General features: G+C 43.0%; 1 protein-coding gene across 13 annotated transcripts in view; it reads right to left on the bottom strand.

Annotated features, from left to right (window-relative positions):
* ATP10B (ATPase phospholipid transporting 10B (putative)) overlaps positions 1-23,052 on the bottom strand; it is a 286,627-nt gene that overhangs the window by 78,567 nt on the left and 185,008 nt on the right. For all 13 annotated transcript variants that reach the window (XM_044777708.2, XM_044777711.2, XM_070517124.1 and 10 more), the window contains one exon: positions 9,775-9,979. In XM_044777708.2, the coding sequence (XP_044633643.2) occupies positions 9,775-9,979 (205 nt within the window). The remainder of the gene's footprint in view (positions 1-9,774; positions 9,980-23,052) is intronic.

Raw genomic sequence — 23,052 nt, 5'->3', positions numbered from 1 at the left:
TTGAGTTTTTACTATGAGCCAGGGAGGTATGTGGAAAAGAAGAGTTGGACCAGTATCACCGGGCTTCTGTGCGGCTCTCAGAGTCTGTTTCTACACAACCCTCAGGCTAGATGACTAGAAGAACCACCCGGGGGTGGGGGTGGTGAGGATGACAAAGCAGCAACAGTAACTCATTTATGGAGTGCTCATGTGGACTTTGCAAGGACCGAGGGTTACAGGCTACGCAAACAATGCCAACACAGGCAGCTACGTAGGAGATACACTGCAAACTTAGAAGAGTACTAATTGAAAGTTTCGCTTTTTGCTTTTTTATTTTTTTTTAGTATACTTGTTCGGGTAAATGGTAGAATGAAATGTTCTTCACGCCCCAGCTGCTGAGCCAGGTGACTGAGCTTTCCTTCCTGGCATACAAATTAAACAACACTCTGATTTCTGAGAATCCTATCCGGAAAGTAATGACTGTTACCAGCACTTGATAACATTCCTGCTTCCGGGTCAGAGTTCTTTTCAAGATAACCCACAGCAGAGAGTGACTGGCAGTTACTTTCCTCTCTGACCCTGGATGAGAAAATGGTCTGCATATGCAACCACCCTGAGTCTCCCTGCCTACCCCGATGATGCTCACAAAAGCACACAGATTGGGCTGGAGTGCTGTGGGGAAAGACTCCGTCTAAGGGTTCCTCATAGTCTGTGTCCCCTTTTCTTAAGTGAAAGCATATTCTGATTCCTATTCAGGGCTAAGACTAAATTTAATCTTGAAATCTTGCTATGACATTTTCCAACATATAAGGCATGCGTTCGGCATGCTAAAGAAATACTGGAGAAAGGATGACTTCTTCTGTCATTCCTAAAAGGAATCAATTCAGTGTTTGTGGGATTATTTGTTAACAATTGTCTGTGTAATTTCCTGTTAGAGTATACAGTCACGGTCTAGAATCTCTCTGTTTACCCAGCTCAAGCTACAGCGCTTGGCACCCAGAACGCCCTCAATCAATATTTGGTGAATGAATGAGTGAATGCATGATGTCTGAAATATGGGTGGCTGCCACCAGATGGGCAGTGGTGTCTTAAGAAAGTGTTGCACAGACAAATCTTTTCTGTACAAATTTTCTTGCTGTGGATGATAGAGATACAAGAAAATGACATGAGATCCAATGTTTTGCACCTCACATTTTTGGCAAAAGAGGTCACAAAGAGGAGAGTATGAATTCCAGTTAGAGAAACTCTATAATAAGTTGTTCACAGAAGATATGCTCATAATGTGTCACCCCTGCTGATAACAACAACAAATCCTATGACAGTATCTGGCTATAGGAAGACCTCATCAGACATTGGTTGAGTAAATGAATTTATCAAATGAACTACAATGAGGTTGGCTCAATGGTTGAGAGTGGCAAGAACAAAGTCTATGTTCTTGCACAGAGAAAGGAGTGATTCACCTGGGTACATTATAGAGAATTAGAGAATGCTGCCTAGGCAGAGAGAGGGCAGACAGGAAAGAGGGAATGCCACTAGGGGCTCTAGGAGAGAGATGGGGGACATGGGACCCCTCTCCTTAAGGATCGTTGACCTTGGTCATACATAAGTTAGGCTTATATAGCCCTGATGTGTAATGGATGTAATAGATACTTATTACTGTGCTGCTCAAAACTCCCCTGACTCATAGGCAAATTTCAACCATGAAGTTGAGGTAGAGGATGCCAATCACAGAATCCTTCCCCTCTGGCCAGTTAATTGGTCTCAGGGTGGGTACATGACACCAGCCAGCCTAATCAGTCTCTCTCCCTGGGATGCTTTTCAATCTAGACAACAGGGAAGGTTCCCAGTCCCTCTCTGGGGGTGAAGCTGTAAGCGCCCATTTATTGGTGCCATGTTTCCTTCCACGTGAGGGAAGTTGGTTTGAGAGATCGAAGCCAATCATGAAGAGAAACACAGACAAGAGATGGGGATTGTACTGACAGATTCCAAATTTCTGGTTCTACATGACCTGAGGCCCAACTCACTCTGTATTCTTCCAATAAATTCCCTTTTTGTCTAAGATACTTTGGGTTGGGGTTCTGTTACATGCAACCAAGAATCTTGACTAATCTTTATACTAAATAGGTATGGTTCTGCTTTGAGACACCAAATATTTCCTATGTTGGCCTGAAATGCCCACGATAATCCTTAGTGGTTAAGACAGTGAAGGCCACTGTTCAAATGTAAATACGTTATCATGGGGTATGGAGATAGAGGGAAGGAGGAAAACTTTGGGCTATCACCCACCAGCACCTTACTGTGATTACATCTTTCACATAACCTAACAGAGCTTCCTCATAAGGCCCTAAAGGGATGGAAATGGAAAAAGACTTTCTAACAGAGGTTTGCAAATAGTGCTAAACATTGGGATGAGGGGTCTCCTGTGTCTGTGGTGCGTGTGTGTGTGACGTATGTGTGCCCACACCCCAGTAGGACTCTGGAAGAGAGGGGCACCAAAAGGAAGGAGGTCATAGGGCAATAAAAAATAAAAGTAAGTTTTTTGTAGAGTTGCATCCATCACAGTCAAATTATTATTATTGTAAATAATCATAACCAGAACATATAGCTCTAGCATTTTCACATATATTAAAACTGTATTTATTTGAGAAATGTAAAGGGATCTAAAAATTACTATAACAATGGGAAAAATAATCAAGTACATCAGAATCAAGTTACAATTCTGGCTCAACACTATGTTAGCGGGGTAATCTTTGACAAGATTCAGTCTCTCTGAAATTTAGTTTTCTCATCTCAAAAATGTTGCTCATTCCTTCTTTTTCTACTTCCAAGGATAGCCCTGTGTCCACTATTCAAAGGGTGTTGTGTGGTACAGTGGTGAAGGACTTTGCCGGATGCAGGGGAAGGATTTACATATTTAATATTGAGGAGGTTGAGTAAAAACCTCCAGTCCTGAATTTGAATTGAAGTATCTGCATAATTCCTGATGTATTTAATCTTTAAAAAAGTCCTAGTTCTGTGCGTTTAAATGGCATAGAAACAATGATTAACCCAACAGCAACAAGGACCGCTAGCATGTACTAACTGTGGTTTCTAAATACCATTTTCCATTGAAAAGGACTAGATCTACCAAAGACTACTGAGGTCATGGCAAAAGAACTCAGAAGTGAATGTGAGGAAGTTCCCACTCACTGACGACAGGGCAGTCAATATACAGATAATAACTGGACTGATTCTACATAAATCAAATATGTTTATATCCATGAGTTCATATTGATACTAAAAAAAAAATCTCATTGGTCACCTTTGAAGGACGCTAGAGAATCAACTCATGCAACACTGACACGTACACGTACTAACACAAATCTAACTGAAGCTGATTTAGGGACTAGATCCAACTACCAATTTATAGGAATATAGCGGACAGGAAAACACGGTATATGACACCACAGGGAGACAAGGCAAGCAGTAAAATCCAGACTACTGGAAATTTTACAGGACAAACAACCTGGTTTATTCAGCAACAAAAACTAAACATGCAAGGGAAAAAATCTGAATAGGGAACATATAAGAGTAAAAGAGATTTAAGAAGTTAATCTCAGGGGCCAGCCCCGTGGCTGAGTGGTTAAGTTTGTGTGCTCCAGCTTCAGTGGCTCAGGGTTCAAATTCTGGGTCGGACTTAGCCCCACTCATCAGGCCATGCTGAGGTGGCGTCCCACATAGCACAGGCAGAGGCACTCCCAACTAGAATATACAACTATGCACTGGGGGGCTTTGGGAGAAGAAAAAAAAAAAAGATTGACAACAGATGTTAGCTCAGGTGCCAATCTTTAAAAAAAAAAGAAATTAATGTCAACATTTGGCCTTATTTGGATCCTGATTCAAATGAACTGAAAATATTGAATGCTGACTTAAAGTTTCATATCGAGGAATTATTGCTAATATTTTTGGCATGACAATGGTATAACGGTATATTTAAAAAATCCTATCCTTAAGAGATAGTTACAGAAATATTTATAGGTGAAATGTTGTAATATTGAGGATTTACTTCAAAATAATTTTCAGAGGGAAGACAGTATGGATATAGATAAAACAAGATTGGTCAGGAGTTGACTGTTGGAATTAGGTGATAAGTACATAAAAATTTATATTATTCTACTTTTGTATATACTTGAAAATCTCCATAACAAAAAATTAAAAGAGCTGTGCCTGAGTTTAAATCTGAACTCAGTCCATTGCTGGTGGGGTTCCCTAACTGTTCTTGCCTCATTTGTCAAATGGGGATATCCAAGTGCCCATCTCATATGGTTATTTACGAGAAGCAGAAAGAGATAACAGGTATAGGACACGTAGAAGAACTGCCTATGGCACATAGTAGGTGCTCAATCAAACTATCTATTGATATTACTTGTTGTTATTATGGACATCCTATATAAAATGAACCCTAAAATCTGTGATCTCTGGTTAACATTTAAGCAGTAGTCAACAGGTAGAAAGACTATCGTTCTTAAAGGAAATTTGCAACAGCCTGTTGGGGCAGGACTCATTACAAAATCCACGAAGACAGAGGTTTGTCTCTGGTTCTCAAGACAGGCAAGGTTGAGAGGACAGGCAGCTACCTTTTGCTTCATTTGAAGGGCAGCATCTCTGAACTGGGAGGGCCATGAATAATTGCCCACACCACCTCAACTCTATTGGCAAAGTGCTCCTCTGTCTAAATACATTATCAGTGCACGTTCATTGCAGAGGATCCAAGCTACAATGGCTGTTGCCAATTGGGCACATTGCTTAAAAGCATTAGCTATCAGTGGAATACAAGCTAGTTAAAAGTGAGAGTCAATTAAGAATCTGTAATTTGAGCAATAAACAGATAAGCACAATTATTACATTAACCGATGATACCCTAGGCCAGTGCTTTCAAACTTTAATGTGCACATAAATCACCTGGGGATCTTATTCAGCTGCAGGTTCCCGTTCAGTTTGGAATGGGGCCTGAGATTTCGCATTTCGGACAAGCTTTCAGGTGATGCTGAGGAGGCTAGTCCGTGTCTCATACTTGGCATAGCAAGTTCCTGCTTGGCACTGGGAAATGATCCGACACATGCTTCAGTAGGATTTAGGCATCAATGATTTGGTTAATAGATGACCAGGAATATGTCTGATCTGAAATACTAATTGGAAGAATTCATTTCTGATTCTTTGGCTTTTGTAACTGCTTCATTTACCAAAATGATGGCATACATTCATTTTCAGGTGTTAAATGCCTACTGCCCATCATGGAAACCCTTTGATAAAAAAGGTTTCAGGGATCAGAATGTCACCAAAGAGAGAACTACAATTTAATTCTCTAATGAAGTTCTCTTGCCTGCTTGGCAGACCTTAGCATAATCCTAATTTTGGATTCCTTTCCTTTCCCCCCTTTTCTAGCAATGGAATACAGGAATAAATATTTCAAAAACAGGTCAATAATTTTTTTAATTCATATATAGCCCATCATGACGAAAGCTCCAATTGAAAAAAAATTGGCTTGGTCCAAGTTGAATTCTGAGGCAAGGACTAACTCTTGGGCAACCCTGAGAATGATGTCTCATGTCACAGGAGCAAGACTCTTTTGAGAAGCTCTTTCATGTTTATAATTTCATTTGAACCTAGACAGAGAGGGTAAAGAGTGAACTACCTAGGCCATGAGGATTGTCAACTTCTTAGCCACTCTTCCCCTATTGTGCTTACGTGTGTTTAACAATCCAGGTTAATATTTCCCCCAAATTTCTATAGGTGTGTTAAAAAGTATTGTGTTAAAAAATGGTTCTGAGGTTAAATAAGTCTGGAAAGCTCAGGGTTAAAGAAAGTTTTACTGGGCTCTTGACTCCAAGTCTTCTCGGAGACCTTAGTATGTGAATGGACATTAGAACCTCCAAGAGAGAGTGGTCCACAGGACACAGACTTCCCAGTTGGATTTGACCATGAACCTTGTTTTTCAAGAACTCTCTCTTGAGATAAGAGTTTGGCAGACTCCACCTTGAGAATGCTTATCTAGGGGAGCAGGGACAAAGTTTGTCTTATTGACTTTGAATTAACAGAATATAGTAATCTGTTATCGTCCAGAAGATGGTGAAAATGGGTGTGGGTGTAAGTGTGGGGTGGGAAGTTTCTAGACATTTCTGTGGTTGGTAAAAACCCTTTTGGCAAAGTGAAAGTCTCATAGCCAATAGGGAGTTAGAGGGAAAGCAAGCTAACAAAAGCCATTCATATTTACTATCTAAGATATTACATTTCCAAACAAAGCGTATTTGTAGGTGTTCAAAATCCTCTCTGAGACAATTGGTGAAATTTGCCTTTTGTGGACCTGAGAGTTTTCATTTGTAAAATGGGGATAGGAATGCCCACCTCAGAGGGTGGTTGCAAGGACTGAAAAAGACAATGCAGGCAAGAGCACCAGCACATGTAAGAGGCACATAGATGGTAGTTTCGTCCTCATTATGACAAGTGTTTTTTGGAAGTGTGTGAGGTGGCAACTTCCCTTTGTTGTACAGGTTTTCAAGGAGGTGGGGGCAGGTTCGTATTGAGATCATCTAGGGGAACATTTTTTAAATATGTGTGCCCAGACCCCTGCCCAGTCCTGGGGAATCATAATTTAGGGGTGATAATGGGGAAGGATGCATGCACGTTTTTAAAAGTTTCTCCCCATGGTGATTATGCTACATCCTTAACACCTGTAATGTATTTGGGGCAAATGACTAAATAGTAACGCCACCTCTCCTGCAGTAGTCCTGGGATATGTTCCTTGGAATCAAAGCTTTCTGTGGTTACATGTTTAGAAATACTACATTCTAGTACCTGCCTCCTCTTCTCCTTGAGGCTTATTACAGTATCTGAGAAGTTCTGAGGTACGCAGTATTTGAAAGCTTGTAACCTATTGTCTTCTGATCTTATCTGACCTTGCAACATGTATTTTTCTCGTAACTCTCATCAACATCTGTGTTTGGCACATTTGAGAAATACTATAGTATACAGTTAGCCAGGAGAGAATTTTATCTATATTCAGAAATCTTTTTGCACTAAAGACGTAAGGGAAAAGCATGGCAGCGAAGAGCAGCCAAAATTCCTCCTCCCCCGGGAGCTGCTCAAGCCAACTTTTATTCTTTCTGCCACTCACTTGCTACTTACATGTGGGAAGAATATTGAAAACGATGAACATGTGCTTTCAAGTGCGCATCTCTGGGTAAACCCAAGGTAACAGTCAAAGGACCAGGGAGACGAGGTACTGGAAACCTTAAGAGCTGAGACTCTGGACACACCTAGCTTTGAATCCTGGCTCCAACACTTCCTGGCTCAGTGACCTTGGGGAACGTTACTTAACCTCTCTAGGCCTCAATTTCCTTCTGTGTATAAAGGGGACAATAACAGCACCTATCTCATTGGGTTTTTGTGAAGATAAATGAGATAACCATGCAAAGCCTTTAGTAAGGGCTTAATAAAAGCATATTATTACTACGATCACTACTATTATACAGAAACGGAAAACACTCTTGAGCAAAGTGAGGGGGAGAATGAAGAACTGAAACAGAATAGAGAACTCTGGAAAACTCCAAGTTCAAATAAATCTTCTTCCCTTCACAAATGAATTTACCCCTTTTTTGGTAAATCATCATCTCAAATATCCCGTGAGAATGCAGGGTTAGAGTTTGAGAGATGTTATTAAGTTGGCTGGTCGATAGCACTGGAGTGTGAATGACCCTTTCATCTGGCTCTTCAGTCTAGTCAAGTCCCAAACTATCCGACTAATTAATATACCAGAAACAGCTTGGGAGCTGCTGCCAAAGGCAAAAAGAAAAGTGACTGGTTGGAACTCAACAACACAGAAATAGCTGCCCAAGGGAGAGTGAAAAGGACTCAGAATTGTGAGGAGGATGTTGAGGTGGGGAGGCTGAAGGGGCCATTTGTAAGCAACTGCAAGTTTCACCACTCCCAGAACTTTTAAAAAAAATGAAATAGAATAGAAAGTCTCAGAGTGCTTTGCATGTAGTAAGGCTGGTGGCAGTTCTTTGGACTTACACACATATCCACACACGCATGTGTGTGTGCGTGCATAATGCATATCTGTTATTTTGAGTTATGGTTAAAAAGGCTTGAAAACCTCTGATCTAGAGGAAAGGCCATAGGGCTCTGGGCCCAGAAATAGATCATTATTGCATGTCTACAATGGCTTTGTGACGTTAACCCAGATCCTGCCCTGCCTTTTTGTAAACACTGGGGTGATTTGGTGAATGTGGCAAGGACAAGCAAAGAAGAGAAAACTCAGACGCCAAGCCCCGGTACAGTGATTGACTCAAGCAGATCCTGGAGCCCAATGGGAAGACTGAGACGCCATAATAACAGTGAAGAGCAAGATGACAGCGAGGTGGTTGTGGTGGTTCCCATGCCCGGTGCAGTGACTGCAGTCGAGGCAGCAGCAGTAGACCGTTTACTGAGTATCTGCTATTCACCAAACCCCATATTTTGTTCTTTATTTCATTTCAATCTCACAGCAAAACTGTGGGCTAGCTATTATTATTCCCATTGTAAGGAGGAGGGAACAGACTTCTGAGAAGTGAATCAATCATCCAAAAGGGATTTTATGAGAACTACTCATGCGGTGCTTTGAGAGAGGCAAAGAGAGCTATGATGAGTTGTCTTCTCTGAGGCGTTTCAATCTGGCTAACTGAATGCCACCTCATGAGGATCTCTGGGGGATGAAGCACTTGCCTTCTTTCTCCTAAATCCCCTGACTCATCCAGTTCTCTCCAGCCAGAGGCTGGAAGAGTGAAGAAAAGTGATAGAATTTTATGCTTTTCCATGAGCAGAGAAAGGCACTAGATTGGAAATCAACACTTACAAGGGGAATTTTAATTGAAAATTGGAATATCACACCCAGTAGCAATCAGTTAACACACATTGCCTACAAACGCCATGGCTATTTACTGCCTACTATTTACTGCTCTCTTACTATGCTCTCGTCTTCATGCTGAGTAATTCATGTACATATCATCTAATCTTCAGAATCACCCCATTCAGAGGGTAGTATTTTTGTCTCCATTTTACAGATGAAGGAACGAAGGTGTGAGAGGGTAATAACTTGCCTAAGGGGAGACAGCTAATAAATGGTGGGGTCAGGCTTTGAGGCCAGCTCTGCCAGACTCCTGAGCCTGGGCTGTTAACCACCAAACAATAATCGTTGTTTGAATAGTGAATAATGATGTCCAAGCTACCGTACATGTAAGTGTGGGGATTAAATAAATGTGTCAGTGATTGCTCCCTGTCCTCAAGAGGTTTCAGTACTGTTGAGACGGTAAGATATACACAAATGGAAAAATAGTCAAGAATACCATACTGTGGCTTATGCTGGGGTCAGAAGAGTACAGGAGAAGATTTATGGGGTGAGAAATTGCTGGAGCTGAGCTGGGAAGATGAGCAGGGATTGGATAAGGACAGAAAAGGGGGTGGTCCCAAAGGAACAGGTATTAGATTCCTTGCTTTAGAGCAGAGAGCACAGTTTCTTCAGTTGAACAGAGTGGGTCCCCATTTAGGAACTCTGAGGACTTCAGCAAGTTATTGAGCTTTCCTAAGCCTCAATTTCCCCATCAGTGATAAAGGGATAATCCCCATCTCAGAGTGACTTGCAAGATTAGGTGTACCTAAGCGCTTGGGAAGAGGAGGCATCCACTACTCTCCTCTCTACCCACCAGATTAAGTTCAAGTTTCCAGTAGAGGTGGAAACCTCTACTTTGGCCTCACTGTTGATCTTAGACAGAGCCCTACCTGCTGCGAGAAGCCCTTCACAACACGCCTTTGTTTCAGGTTTGTCTCTCCATCTAAGTTGGCAGTTTCCAGGTGGCAGATCCCGCTGGGGTCCGAGGAGAAGAGGAGGAGGATGTCTGCTGGGATTATCTCATTGCACTGCATCTGGATGAAATCTCCCACACGCACATCCTTCCAGCACTTCTGCACGTAGCTCTGCTCTTTCCTTGGGTGGGAGAAAGATGGGGGTCAGAGTGAGTTTTAAGGTTCTCTAGACAATTAATGAGTGAATGGAGGAAGGTCCCACCTGCACCTAAATATCCCCTAGTCAGCCTGTCACAGACCAATCTGTATTCCACCTTGCCCTAATTGGCCACCATTATAATCTCTCTAGCTAAGCTGAGCATGATCTATAAATTCTCATTAGTAAATGATCTGTCTTTATGATCATTTCAGTTTTGATTGACGGCCGGCTGCTGACTGGGTATTGTGCTCAGCCCTTGCTTTCCAGCAAGAGAAAAAATTTAAAGAGGAAGGTTACTATACAGTCATGTTAACAAAGCACTCTCAATAGACATCGTTTCTCAGAATAGCCAGTTATCACCGTAGAAAGCAGGGTTGTAAGGAACTAGCGTATAGGAGATTGTTTCTGGTTATGGAAGGAGATGGGCAGTGGGAAAGGTGAGGTTATAGGCCATTGTCTAGGAAGACAGAATGGTCCTGAAAGAGAAAACTCTGGCAGTCAGGGAATTAGGAAGATGGCACCAGGAACTTTGATGAGATGGGACCTATCATAACTACAGAAATCATGGCTGAAGAAATCTGACGAAATTACGCACTTTCTCTTCCCATGCAATTTATCAAGCTCCGATAATGACAGTGGCAGCAGCAACTGCAAATTTGGCATTTCTAATGTGCCAGGCACTCGTGTTAATTAATACTTCACTTACTTACATAATAACCCACTGGAGTAGATATTATTATACCCATATCACAAACGAGGAAATTGAGGGTCCATGAAAAATTTCCCAAGATCATACAAAAACAGAGCTAGAACCTGAGATCGGGTCCAACCTGATACCAAATCCCACAGTTGTCACTGCCTGTATCTCCTCCTCCTACTCGAAAACATCCCCCTGTGTCCTGTCAGGTGGCATTGTAGCCTCAGCCTTTCCACCTCCAGCAAAAGGACCTGCTCCCACCCAAGGCAATACTTTCCATTTCAAAGAGCTCTCATTTTAGAAAGTCTTCCTTCTGCTTAGCCAAATATTGAACTAATTCTGCTCTCCCAGGCAATTGGATCTACTCCATCTTCTACCATTTTTGAAATATTTTAAGGCATTCATCAAGTGTCCTGTGAAACCTTTTGGACATGCCAAGTCAAATTTAACTTTCTCAGCGCCCTCAATGATTCTTGTGTGACACAGTTTTAAGATCTGTTCTGGAGATGTGTGCTCTTCTGCCTAAGGCTGCGTTTGGAAATGTTCCTCTTTTAATGTGGGGTTTGGAACCAAACCAATACTCCACACGTGGTCTTTTTATCTGAGCCCAGCTGGCTTGCAGCCGGCTGCCCCTGAGCCCCGCCGGCCTGGAGAGGCTGCGTCTCCTTTGCTGTTTTTCCTCACTGAGACTGAGTCCTGGGCATGTTATTGTTTCTGTTTCTGCTGGAATCTGAGCTGCCCTGGGCGTGACATATATCCTCTTCCACAGAGATAGAGACGTGACTGGAATTCCACTTTTCTCCTTTGACTTCACTAATGTCCCTGAGGAGGACAAGGGGTTCAATGTCTTGCTTCCTTGGGGTCCTCTGGAGAACTCCAAGCAAACCCTCCTAAGACTCTATTTCCTTGTTATGAAAGGGCCTTGCACAGGACTCTCCCCGTTCACTGAAATGAATGTGCTTCCCTTTGGGAGGCCAAAGGAAGATCTGATAAGAGTCTATGAAATAAGCAGGACACCAGAATTGGGAGCAGTCTTGTAACTCTGAAGACCCACAGAGTTCCGTAGAAGCGCCTGTGGTTCTGGAAAGGACAGTGCCGCGCCTGCTGGTCAAATCAGTTCATGGGCAATATCGTCCAAATGGCTATTGAGGCCACTTCTGAGGATTCAGGGGGCAGTGCCTCAGTAGCATTTGACGAATAATTCTTTCCATGGAAAAGCATGTGACAGGTTTAACAGGTTCCTCTGCCCTTTGCATCCCATCAGCTTATTTTAAGCTTCCCCTCTGCCCTACATCACTGTTTTTTCTATGAAGAATAGGGGCAGTCACTCCAGATTTGTTTCTCAGTGTCATTTCAGAAATACATTTATCTGTTCGTTTATTGATGCATTCAGAGTGGATACTCCTCCATCAGGAATGTCACTGTAACTGTCAAATAATTCATGTTCTCACTGCCGATTCAAGGGAGGATTGTGTTTTTCTTCAGAAGCACCATGGGAACACCTGCTAAATGTTCGAGTATAAGACCATTTAAAGGAATTGGAATGGCCCATACTCTCCATGGAAAGGGAATCTCATAGGGTGAGGAGGGACTGGCTTTCTTTATTGCTTTTATTTTACTTTTGGGAAAAAAAAGGTGCTTAAATATTATAGCAAAATTGCTCCAAGGAATAAAGGATTGTCACTCAACTTGTCTGCATTCTTCCTCCTTTCCTCTCTTTGACTTGCATCCTATTGGATAATGCCTTTGGGAATGATCGGGTATCAATTGATTGCTATAATCTCAGCATTCCACCTGGTATTTGAGATTGGATTTAGGGAGGACACCTTTGACTCTGAGCAGTCTCCCAATTGCCAACATATCCAGAGCACACAGGTTCAGAAGGTTTGAAAATGCTAGTTGGGTGTGCTGCATATGTAGGCATATCAGAGGCAAGGCCGACACACCTCCTCCCATGAACATTAAATCTTATTCTTCCCCCTTCTGATAAAGGACTTCACTGCTTTTATGGGATGTAAGGTGATGGGAGATTGAAGGGTATGGAGATGAGCTTACGGTATATACATTTTTATGAACAGTTACTTCTGAGCTGGTCTGGAGTGTCATCTTGTCAATTCCCATCATGATGATAGGCATCATGAGCTCAATGGAGCCACTCAAGAAGCTGAAAGTCAGACCAGTTTCTATTATCTCTTCTTTCTGTCATTCCTTGGATCCCAGGGAGGTCACTGCTGTACTGGTAGCAATTGCCTCTGTCTTTCCTTAGATGTAATCCTGCCTTCCTTAGGATGACATGTAGTGGTGAAGAAGCATTCTCAGTCTCTGTTGTAGGGTTAGCCTCCTCAGGACAGAGATTGCCCATCTCTGGGGCTTGTGCTTCTCAAATGGAGGCACACATACCTCCAGACACACATCCTGTTGTGTGTATGTGGGAGTCCTGAAGCTACAGGATCAACATGATTTTGGGGTGTTAGTTTTAAAAAAGATTTGTGTGTGTGTGTGTGGGGATATGATTTTGCAATTTAGCTGGTACATAATTTAAGGAATTATATTTATATTAATGTAGACATAGTTATGTTGTGGAATCAGAGTCAAATTTTATAGGAATTTTAAGGATAAAAAATGACATCAGGGTCATTTCATCGTGCCCTGGGCCACTTTGTGCTGGTCTCCTAATTCTCTAGGGTCCATTTGTCTCCTCAATTGTCAGGAACACGTCTGTGGAACAGGCAAGGATGCACAGCCCGAGGGCACCCAGCCAGAGGAAGTGATGAGTGGCTGAATCCTGCCGATGCAGAATAGCGGCGTGTTCCTGCATTGAGTGACGCCCGGATGCAGCCAGCAGCTGGCTGGGAGCCACCTGAGGAAGTCATCCCTTCGTTAATCCAGACTGTTCAGAACAGCTGCCCCAGGTGGACTCGTCCACACACTCTTGATCATCTCCCTGCTCAGTGAGTCCACACCTGGGAACTGAGTGCTATTTTAGTTTCATGGGGATGTTCACCGCTGTCTAAAAATAAGACAAATCAACGGGGCTTGGGACGAAGACTCCATCTGGCAGATTCTGCCTCGAGGAGAAGTTAAGTGGTGCAGCACTAAACGACTTTCCGAGAGGAGATTGGGCTTTTTAAGAGGTAAATAAACAGCAAGAGAGGTTTGTAGGCAACTGGATGCTGTGGGGAAGCAGGTGAAAGAGGAGAATGGAGGAGGAGAGGATGCTTAGGGCTCCATTTCTCGAGTATGTGGATTTTATAAAAGAGTTTCAAGGAACTAGAGTAGAGGGGATTTATCAGGAGAATTAGTTGTCTGTGGGACTTCCTATTCAGAATACAATGATGAGCTGTCCTGAGCTGCCCTTCAGGGAGCTGGAACGTCAGGCCCAGAATGGTCAGTGTTGCCACCCCAGGGTAAAAGGGGAATGCCAGGGAGAATGAGTTCAGAGGGGGGATTAGGAGCGGGTTTGAATCCCAGCTTCACTGCCTACTACCTGTCTGGCATTGAGCAAATTTCTTAACCTCTTGGAATTCTGTTTCTTCTTCCGTCAGTTGAAGATAATATGTGCACTTGCCTCAGAGGGTTGTTGAAAGGATTGATGACATGACTCACGTAAGGGACTGAACTTGGGGCTTTGCACTTGGTAAGTGCTCAATAAAGACAAGCTTCTTTTAGCATGATGATGACAATGACGACTGTTAATGTTACGGTGAAGGCTAACCACCACTCTGCCACTGCCAGCATTTTCTTTTCAGGCTACTGGGATACCTGTTTTATGCCCATGAGTACATTTCATGGCTTGTGCCTAGGCACATAATGTGAAAACACAAGAAACTCTAAAAACCCAAACCTTTTCCCCAAGCCCAGAAAAGAGGGATTCACACTCAGCCAGTTAAAGACTTAGGGGTCTGGACGCTGGCTACTGGGACAAACTCTCAGAAAAATGTATTCTTAGCATCAAGGCTGCCCTGCAAGCTCTTTTGTGGATGTTGACCAACTGACTCTAAACTTTATATGGAGAAACAAAAGACCCAGAATAGCTAACACACTATTGACGGGGAAGAACAAAGTTACGGGACTGACATTAGCTGACTTCAAGACTTGCTATAAAGCTACAGTAATCAAGACAATGTGGTATTTGTGAAAGAATAGACAAACGGATCAGTGGAACAGTATAGAGAGCTCAGAAATAGACCTACATAAATATAGTTAACTGATCTTTGACAAAGGAGCAAAGGCAACATAATAGAACAAAGATAGTCTTTTCAACACATGATGCTGGAACGACTAGACATCCACTGCAAAAAAATGAATCTAGACACAGACCCTACATCCTTCTCAAAAATTCATCAAAATGGACCACAGACCTAAATGTAAAATGCAAAACTATAAAACTGCTAGACAATAGCATAGGAGAAAACCTTGATGGCCTTAGGCACGGTGATGACTTTTTAGAAACAACATCATGAAAGAAATGATTGATTAGCTGGACTTCATTACAGTTAAAAACTTCTACTCTGTAAAAGACAATGCCAAGAGAATGAGAAGACAAGCCACAGACTGGGAGAAAATGTGATGCATCTTTCAAAAGATGCATCAGATAAGGACTGTTATTCAAAATATACAAAGAACACTTAAAGCTGAACAACAAGAAAACAAACAACCCAATTAAAAAATTGGCAAAAGATGTGAACAGACACCTCACCAAAGAAGATAGATAGATGGCAAATAAAAGCACATGAAAAGATATTCCATGTTATACATCGTCAGAGAAATGCAAATTAAAGCAACAACGAGATACCACTACACACTTATTGGAATGGCCAAAATCCAGGACACTGACAACACCAAATGTTGGTGAGGGTGTGGAGCAACAGGAACTCTCATACATTGGTGGTGGGAATGCACAATGGTATAGCCACTTTGAAAGACAGTTTGACAGTCTGGAATCTCTGTTCTTTCCATGGCTGCAAGGAGGATAACAAGGGCCCTGCGGCTGGTCCAGGAATACCAGCAATGCCCCATTATTTTGGCAGTGGTGCGCTGAGGGAGAGGCAGTATCCTAGAGTGAATGAAAGCTTTGGAGTCAAGTGAGCCTGATTTGAAATGTGGAACTCTTCTTACGTGTAGTGTGACTTTGAACCCACTACTTAACTGTGTGACTCTCCGTTTATTCATCTATCAAATGGGACAAATAAAATCTATTCTATAGGTTACAGTGAGAGTTAAAGAAGATATGAAACGTGTCTAACGACCTCATAGCAAATGGCATTTACTGCTGCCATTATTGTCATTATAGTTCTTATTAGCTTGGAGTAAACAGTGTCGCTGCTATGGAGATAGTAAACTAGAGACTGTGTAGTTGTCTATTTTCATGAGCTGATATGAATGAGGTGGGTTCTTTTGGCTGGAGGAGGAGCCTAGAAAGAGGGAGTAGGAACCGAAAAGGGGAAAAGGTTGGTGTGGCCTCTGTCCCCCATCTGGCACCAGGAAATGGAACAGAAACTAAAGCAGTTACATTAAAGACAGCCTGGGCTGGGGCAGAGGGCAGTGAGTGCAACTGTGTTCCCCCAACCTGCCTACTCTTTGCCCCCTGCGCCCATTTATCAGCTACTGACCACAGCGAGGGGGCTTCAGACTTAGAGGACTGAGGAAAGTACCAGAAGGGGACAGTGGAGGCTACGGGAGTGGTAGGAGAACTGGACCCCTGACTTGGCCAGAAATATTGGGGACACAAGTGATATTCACCTTCCCTGAGGATGCCTAGACATATCTGGGGGGCTTGAGGATTAGGGCGGGTGGACTGAAGTCCCAAATCAGCAGTTTGGGGCTGAGTGTCATTGGGGCACTTGTATTAATGTGATCTCATTATCACCCAGAGGCTTCTGAGGACTGATGCATTTGGGTCACATTTTGTACAGTATAAAGTCTGTCTTGATACCAAGAGGATGCTGAAGCCCCAGCTTTGGGGGTAGCCCATTCCTCGACCTTGTCCACAAGCTTGTCACACATGGAAAGCAGAACAGAGCACAGAATGGCACCAAGCAGTGACGGCCAGGGAAACACCATGCTCGGGGGACAGGTGATCCGCAGGTGCAATCCATCAAGGTCACAGCCACAGATTATGGAGAAGCAGCCTTAGGGTGTTCAAAGGCAGGAGATGTTACTCCCAACACGCTTCCACTAGCCTCTGCAGATCTAAATCCCATCTTTCTCTTTTTACTCCTGGGCACTGAGTGTCAATGGTGCACCTGTTCTTGCCCCACTTCCTATTATATTATGGCCCTGTTTCCTAATTCTTTCATGTGTCTTCTATTTTCAACTATGTAGTAAGCTTGCTGAGAGCTGGGATGATCTGGGTCTTATATTTCTCTGCCTACATGGGGTCTGGTATGGTGTCTAGCACGCTTCATTCAGTAAATATTTAGTAACTGATTCCTTGTAGATTTGCCTCGCACATGAGGCAGTAGAAGGGAAGATTTTCCTAACCTTTAGCCATTTTAACATCAATCTACCTCTTTTTGTTATGGACTCACAAGCGGAGACTTCCAATGATGATGTTATAACACAATACAATACGACATAAGCTCACACGTATTGAGTGCCTGTAATGAGCCCAGAACTTAACCTACTTTACCGTTTACCTGCCTAATAGTGAAACAACTTCTATTATCACTATTTTCTCTATTTCATAGATGAGGAAATTTAGGCCCAGAAAGGTGATCTAACTTTTGTAAGGTCACATAGGTGTGTCTATCGGGACATATGAGCGCCAGCCGTGGGAGCTTCAAGGCTCAGTGTGATCTCTCAGTTCTGTTTGGGAGTGAGGTGCAAAGCAGATGAAGCCTCAGAATCTGGTGACATAGACGTAAGTGAGGCTGGCTGGAAACGGGAGCCTCACCTTTTGGCATTGTGAACTCCTTAATGGCAAAACAGAGGCTGTAACTCCTCATCTGCTGAAATACAAATCATGCTTGTTGACACAAGGGAGAGCTCCAGGGACACCTGAATTCTTGTTTTATGACTCTTCCGCCCATTGAGTTTTGGGGAGGATCTAATGCCTTCTATCCTGAAATGACAAGCTGAATTGGCCCAAATAGTTTATGGCCTTCTGTGAGCACAGGGTGAGGCAGTGGGAGTGGGGTGAGTACTTGCAAAATTGATGCTTCAGAGAGAAGCCAAATGCTGTGCAAAGACCTGTGGGATGGATGCAATGGTCTGCTGGGCTGTAAAGTCCAGCCGGTGGCACTTTTCATAGTCATGCTTCAAATGATACTAGATGCTTCTCTGTTGTCTGCATTTTTCAGATTCTTCCCCCAGGCAGTTTGGCTACGGTCTTAGAACTTGGAGTCAAGTTCTATGGTAAAGAGTTTGTCTTTTCTCATGCGGTTCCAAACTCCAGCCAATGGTCCTTCTTTCTAACTCCCCTTGGGTCAAGCTCGTGATGACTCCAAGCTATCAAGGTTCCAGAACTCTCCTTAGCAATATTTTAGCTAACATTTTCTGAGTGTTACTGAATGCCAGGCACTATGCTAAGCATTTTACATGCATTATCTCATTTAACACCTGCAGCAACTCTGGAGTAGTTTTAGGGTGAAGGTGGATTTATGATCATATTTTGATGTTGGGACGGCCCTGGCGAAGCCTAAATTCTTCCCTGTCGATCATCTCATCTTCTTTGGGTTTCCCAGAGAGCTGTTATTCAGAGGAAATAATAGTAGAATGGGGAGAAAAGAGCTGCTTTATTAATAGCCATATAAGTATGCTATTCTAACACACGTTCTATATTAGAAGTTGGGTTGGGCGAAGTGCCTTAGGCTCTGGGTTAGATGAGGCTACCTTTTGCCGGAATCTAAATCTTAGTATGGGTGTGCTCAGGGGTGCTGTGGGAAGGGAGGCAGGGACATACGCCCAGGCTCCACAGGGGTTCCCCAAGTTCAGATTTTAAATTCTGCTACATAGAAGAGTAGAGAATTGAGAAAGCAGAACATAAGTGCTGGTTTTTAAAACATGGTAACCCTGCCCACTGGTAAGTGTGGCTCAGTAAATGTCCTTGATTTTTACGAATAATTAAACAATTCCTCCCTTGTGTGTATGGAGAATGTAGCAAGAAAGATGAAGGCTCCAGTTGGGTCTGGCATTGAAAACATTAGAGTTGAAGGGACTGAAAATTAAAGAGAAAATGACTTAGAGATGCTTATGGTGCAGACCCTGAGTTAAACTTTTTATAAGGATTATCTCATTCAATCCACATGACCTTGGGAGACAGGAGCTAGTATTGTCCCCATTTTACAGATGTTGAGATTGAGGCTCAAGGGATCAAGTAACCATATATATCCATACATTTGGTAAGTGGCAGTTCTGAGTCAATCCCAGGTCTGATGCCAAAGTCCTTGGTGCGAAGCATCTAGTAAGATGTCATATTGTAAATATCATTGTTAAAAGTGCTTCCCTCAACCTCCTTTGGCATCGCATTGTATAATTGCTTCTACAGCTCTGCTGTTTTCAAGTCCTCTCGCGTGTCATCTGCACAACTTTTCACAAAATATATCAGAGAGAGATTATGATCACTATTTAAAGATGAGACAAATGGGGCTTCAACTGCTTAAGTGGCTTCATTTAGGTCACGCAATTAATTCGTGACAGACCCAGGATCCCAACCTCTGGTTTCCTGCTCTCAGGCTTTCCACTGGGGGCCCTGGCACAAAAGGCAACTGACATACGAGGGAAAACAGGTCACAGGCCAGCCTTGCTTCTTCTTCAGCAGAGCTTGCTACCACTGGGAAATTGGCCCTCAGTGCCATGCTGTCAGAAGACTGGCCACTCTCCTGTTACATCTGGAATTATTTTCATGTTATAGCAGCTACCTGACTTAGAGAAAAGAGAATCTCCAAGTCTTGGTAAAAAGTCAGAATTTTAAAATTTCTTTTCTGAGTCATTCTTCTCCTATGTTTCTGACATTTCTTGATTCTGGTCTTTTTTTTTTTGCTGAGGAAGATTTGCGCTGAGCTAACATTTGTTGCCAATCTTCCTCTTTTTTAGCTTGAGGAAAATTCGCCCTGAGCTAACATCTGTGCCATTCTTCCTCTTTTTTGTATGTGGCTCACTGCCACAGCGTGGCCACTGATGAGTGGTGTAGGTCTGTGCTAAGAACCAAACCCATGCCACCAAAGTGGAGCATGCTGAACTTAAGCACTAGGCCACAGGGCTGGCCCAACCCTGGTCTTTTCGATACCAGCATAAGCCACACATACAACCTTTAGCTGACACACGAAGAAGTCATGAGCTGAACTATGTTCCCTCTACCTGTCTAAATGCTGCTCATCCTTCAACACCCTCCTGAAATGTCACCTCTTCGGGGAAGGCTTCCCTTGGCCTTGATGTTTCTCACAGGCAGAAGAGTCACGGCATCCCCTGTGTGACTGTGACCCTTTGCACGTAGGCAGGGGACACTGCAGCTGTTTACAAGCTCCTAGTGATCCCTGATCCCCTCGAGGACACACAGGGCCTACCAGGTTGGCCCCCACACTCTAGGTCCTGAATTAATATTTGCTGAAGAGACGAGCAGGGGAATGTGTGGCTGCTGAAGCCCTGGAAGGCTTTTGCTTCATTACAATATGGGGACAAAACCCTCCATGGGTTCCTCTGGTTGACACTCCTGCTTCCTCACTGCGTGTTTTCTGAATACAAATAAAAATTTACTAAGTTGGATGGAAAAATACAATCTCTTGCTGGGTACGTTCTCCAGATTCATTAAACTGAGCCCTGGGAGAAACTAAGCTAATGCAATTCCGAAGCTAATCCCTCCTTGAAGTCATTCCATAAATCTGATTAATGGGTCACCTTTAGACCACAAGCACGGTTGCCATATTAAAAGAAAATGCTCTGACAGGATTGTAATTCTGTTAACAATGCTTCTGCTGTTTGCAAAAAGATTCTCTCACAGTATAAACAAGTCTGGGCTGGATGAAGCATGGGATTAAGTTGAGCAAAATTCTAAGGACCCTGGTATTCAACTGCACAAAAATGAAAAAAAAAAAAGACATCAGTTTCTCAAATGTGGGAATCTGAGACAAAATGGATTGAGCCAGTGCTTCAGACATAAGCTATTATGCTGCTTCTCAGAAAAAAAAAATTTTCCTCGCGGATCTTGTATTCTTTGTCAGACATCCCATCACGCATCATTGTCCCATCTGTATGTGGCAAGAGGAAACGCCCTTTAGCACTCATAAGTTAATAACTAACGCTTATCTAGTATTCCCTACCTTCCTATTCCGGGAGCTTTCATAGAATCAATCCACTTCATAGTTGGAAGAACTTCATGGATGTATAGTATGAAATATCCCAGAGTGTGTATGTTTCTGTTAATATGTGGAAAGCAATTCACAAAGAGATTAGCCTCAAAAATACTTTAGAGTGACAGTGTTGAGGAAATAGAGGTGGCCTCTCCAACATCTGTTCCCCTTTTCTTGGAAACTATCTCATTTTTTCATTTGGGTTTTACATCTTCTCTGGATCATTTATATGCTTTCAGGGAAGCTGACTTCATGCTGGACTTTGTGGCTCAGGTATGACCCAGTTAGCATAATCCCATCTTCTGCTCACAGGGGTTGGTCCAAATATGGGCATGTGACCCACTGGGGTCACTGAGGTATGAGGAGGGTCTGGGGAGTAAGGCTTCCTTGACCTTCCAAGAATGCTTTCAGAAGTGTCTGTCTTTCTCCCTTCGTGAGTTATCATATGAGATGAGCTGCTGCAGCCATCTCATTGCCACGAGGAAAGTCTGCCTGGGGATAAAGATGATACAGACCGGGACTGAAGGAAAAGGAAGCTAAGTGCCGGATCTAGAACACAGATTGAACCACGCCTGATCACCTGCCCACCTCAGGGCGTTTGTAGTGACTTAAGCCAAGATGTCTCTTTGTTATTTAAACCTGTTTGAGTTTTCTGCTGCTTGTAGCAGAGAGTATTTCCACTGACACAACTGAGTTAAACAAAGTTGGTTAGGTTACTTACTGAGGGTCCTCCCAGAACCTTTATTATGCTAATATACATTGTTAGACTCAAGGGAAGCATCAAGTTGGTACTATTTCCCAAATTCATTTGGCTGTGGGTTCCGTTCTTTCATAGCGCATCTCACAGGAGAAGTTCTCATCTGCATCCCAAGTGTTACAAAGTGGAAATTGAGATCCAGAGATTCAAATGACTTTTCTAAGCTATAATTAGTAGTTAGTCACAGATCTGGGCCTAGAGTATAGGCCTCCTGACTCCCAGGCCTGCATTTTTGCTTCAAAGTCACACCCTCTCTCTCCCCAAAGAGGTTAAGAGCTTCCTTTCTGAAGATGAATCGCTAAAGAAGAATCTAATTATCCTTTACAAAGACTTCAAGTTCCTAGGATATTATCAAGCAAAGGGTGCAAATTAGAGGGCTCATCGGAAAACAAGAACTTTGGGTCAGATAAAATAGGTCTGAAGTGTTTGAAAAAATTATACCAGTTATCAACATTTCAAATAAAAACAGTAATTTCTAGCTCCCCTAATAAAACTCAGACAATCTGGCAACACTGGGCCTATGTTTCCACATGGTAGACAGCTAGAGCTGAGTGGCCAGCTCTGCCTCCTGAGATGAATGCATGGGCCTTCCAGTTTGCCACAGTCCACACTATTCCCTATTGTATCCTAAAACTGATGCCAAGTGTCAGTTGCTATTTATCAGTACATGAATAATATTGCTTTCCTTCTGCATCCAGTTTATTTCATTCAATTACCTGCCTGGCCCCTGCAGTCAATTATTTTGCTACACTGGAAAAAAAAAATTTAGATTCAGTATATTTGGAACAATACTGAGTTAATCAAAGATGAATACGTTTCTTTACTATGTATCTTTTCTTAGTCCTCATGGGTTATGGGTCGGGAGGACCAGCAGACATTTTTTTGGCCATGGACGTCTTTTATCAGAGACCATCTCTTTGTCACTAGTATTTCACTGAATGCAGTTTGGGAATATATTGCCACCAAACTCCTCATGTCCCTTCCTGCCAGTGAGCCTGTGAACTAATGTCTCTTTTCTCTAAGATTGTTATCACCTTGGTTTTCCACTGTTCCCTGGAAGTTATTTTGAGAACAGAAGAACAACAGTCTGCCACACATCAGGCCAGCACCCAGCACAGGTTGCTCTGTGGTCTGATCAACATCGAGATTATCCCCAAGAACAGGCCCATTATTCTGGGATGCTTCTGGCAGGGGATTTCCGGCAGAGCAGGGAGAACAGGACCAGGCTAATTGAGGTCCACTCACACTCCTCCCCAAGGAACCAGCTTCCTGGCTCACCACTGTGCATCTTTCAGAAAAACAACAAAGGAGA

The sequence above is a fragment of the Equus asinus genome, chromosome 9, assembly GCF_041296235.1.
Source record: "Equus asinus isolate D_3611 breed Donkey chromosome 9, EquAss-T2T_v2, whole genome shotgun sequence".
Classification (NCBI taxonomy): Eukaryota; Metazoa; Chordata; class Mammalia; order Perissodactyla; family Equidae; genus Equus; species Equus asinus.
The sequence above is the reverse complement of the archived record's forward strand: the minus strand, read 5'-3'. Positions and strand labels throughout refer to the sequence as shown.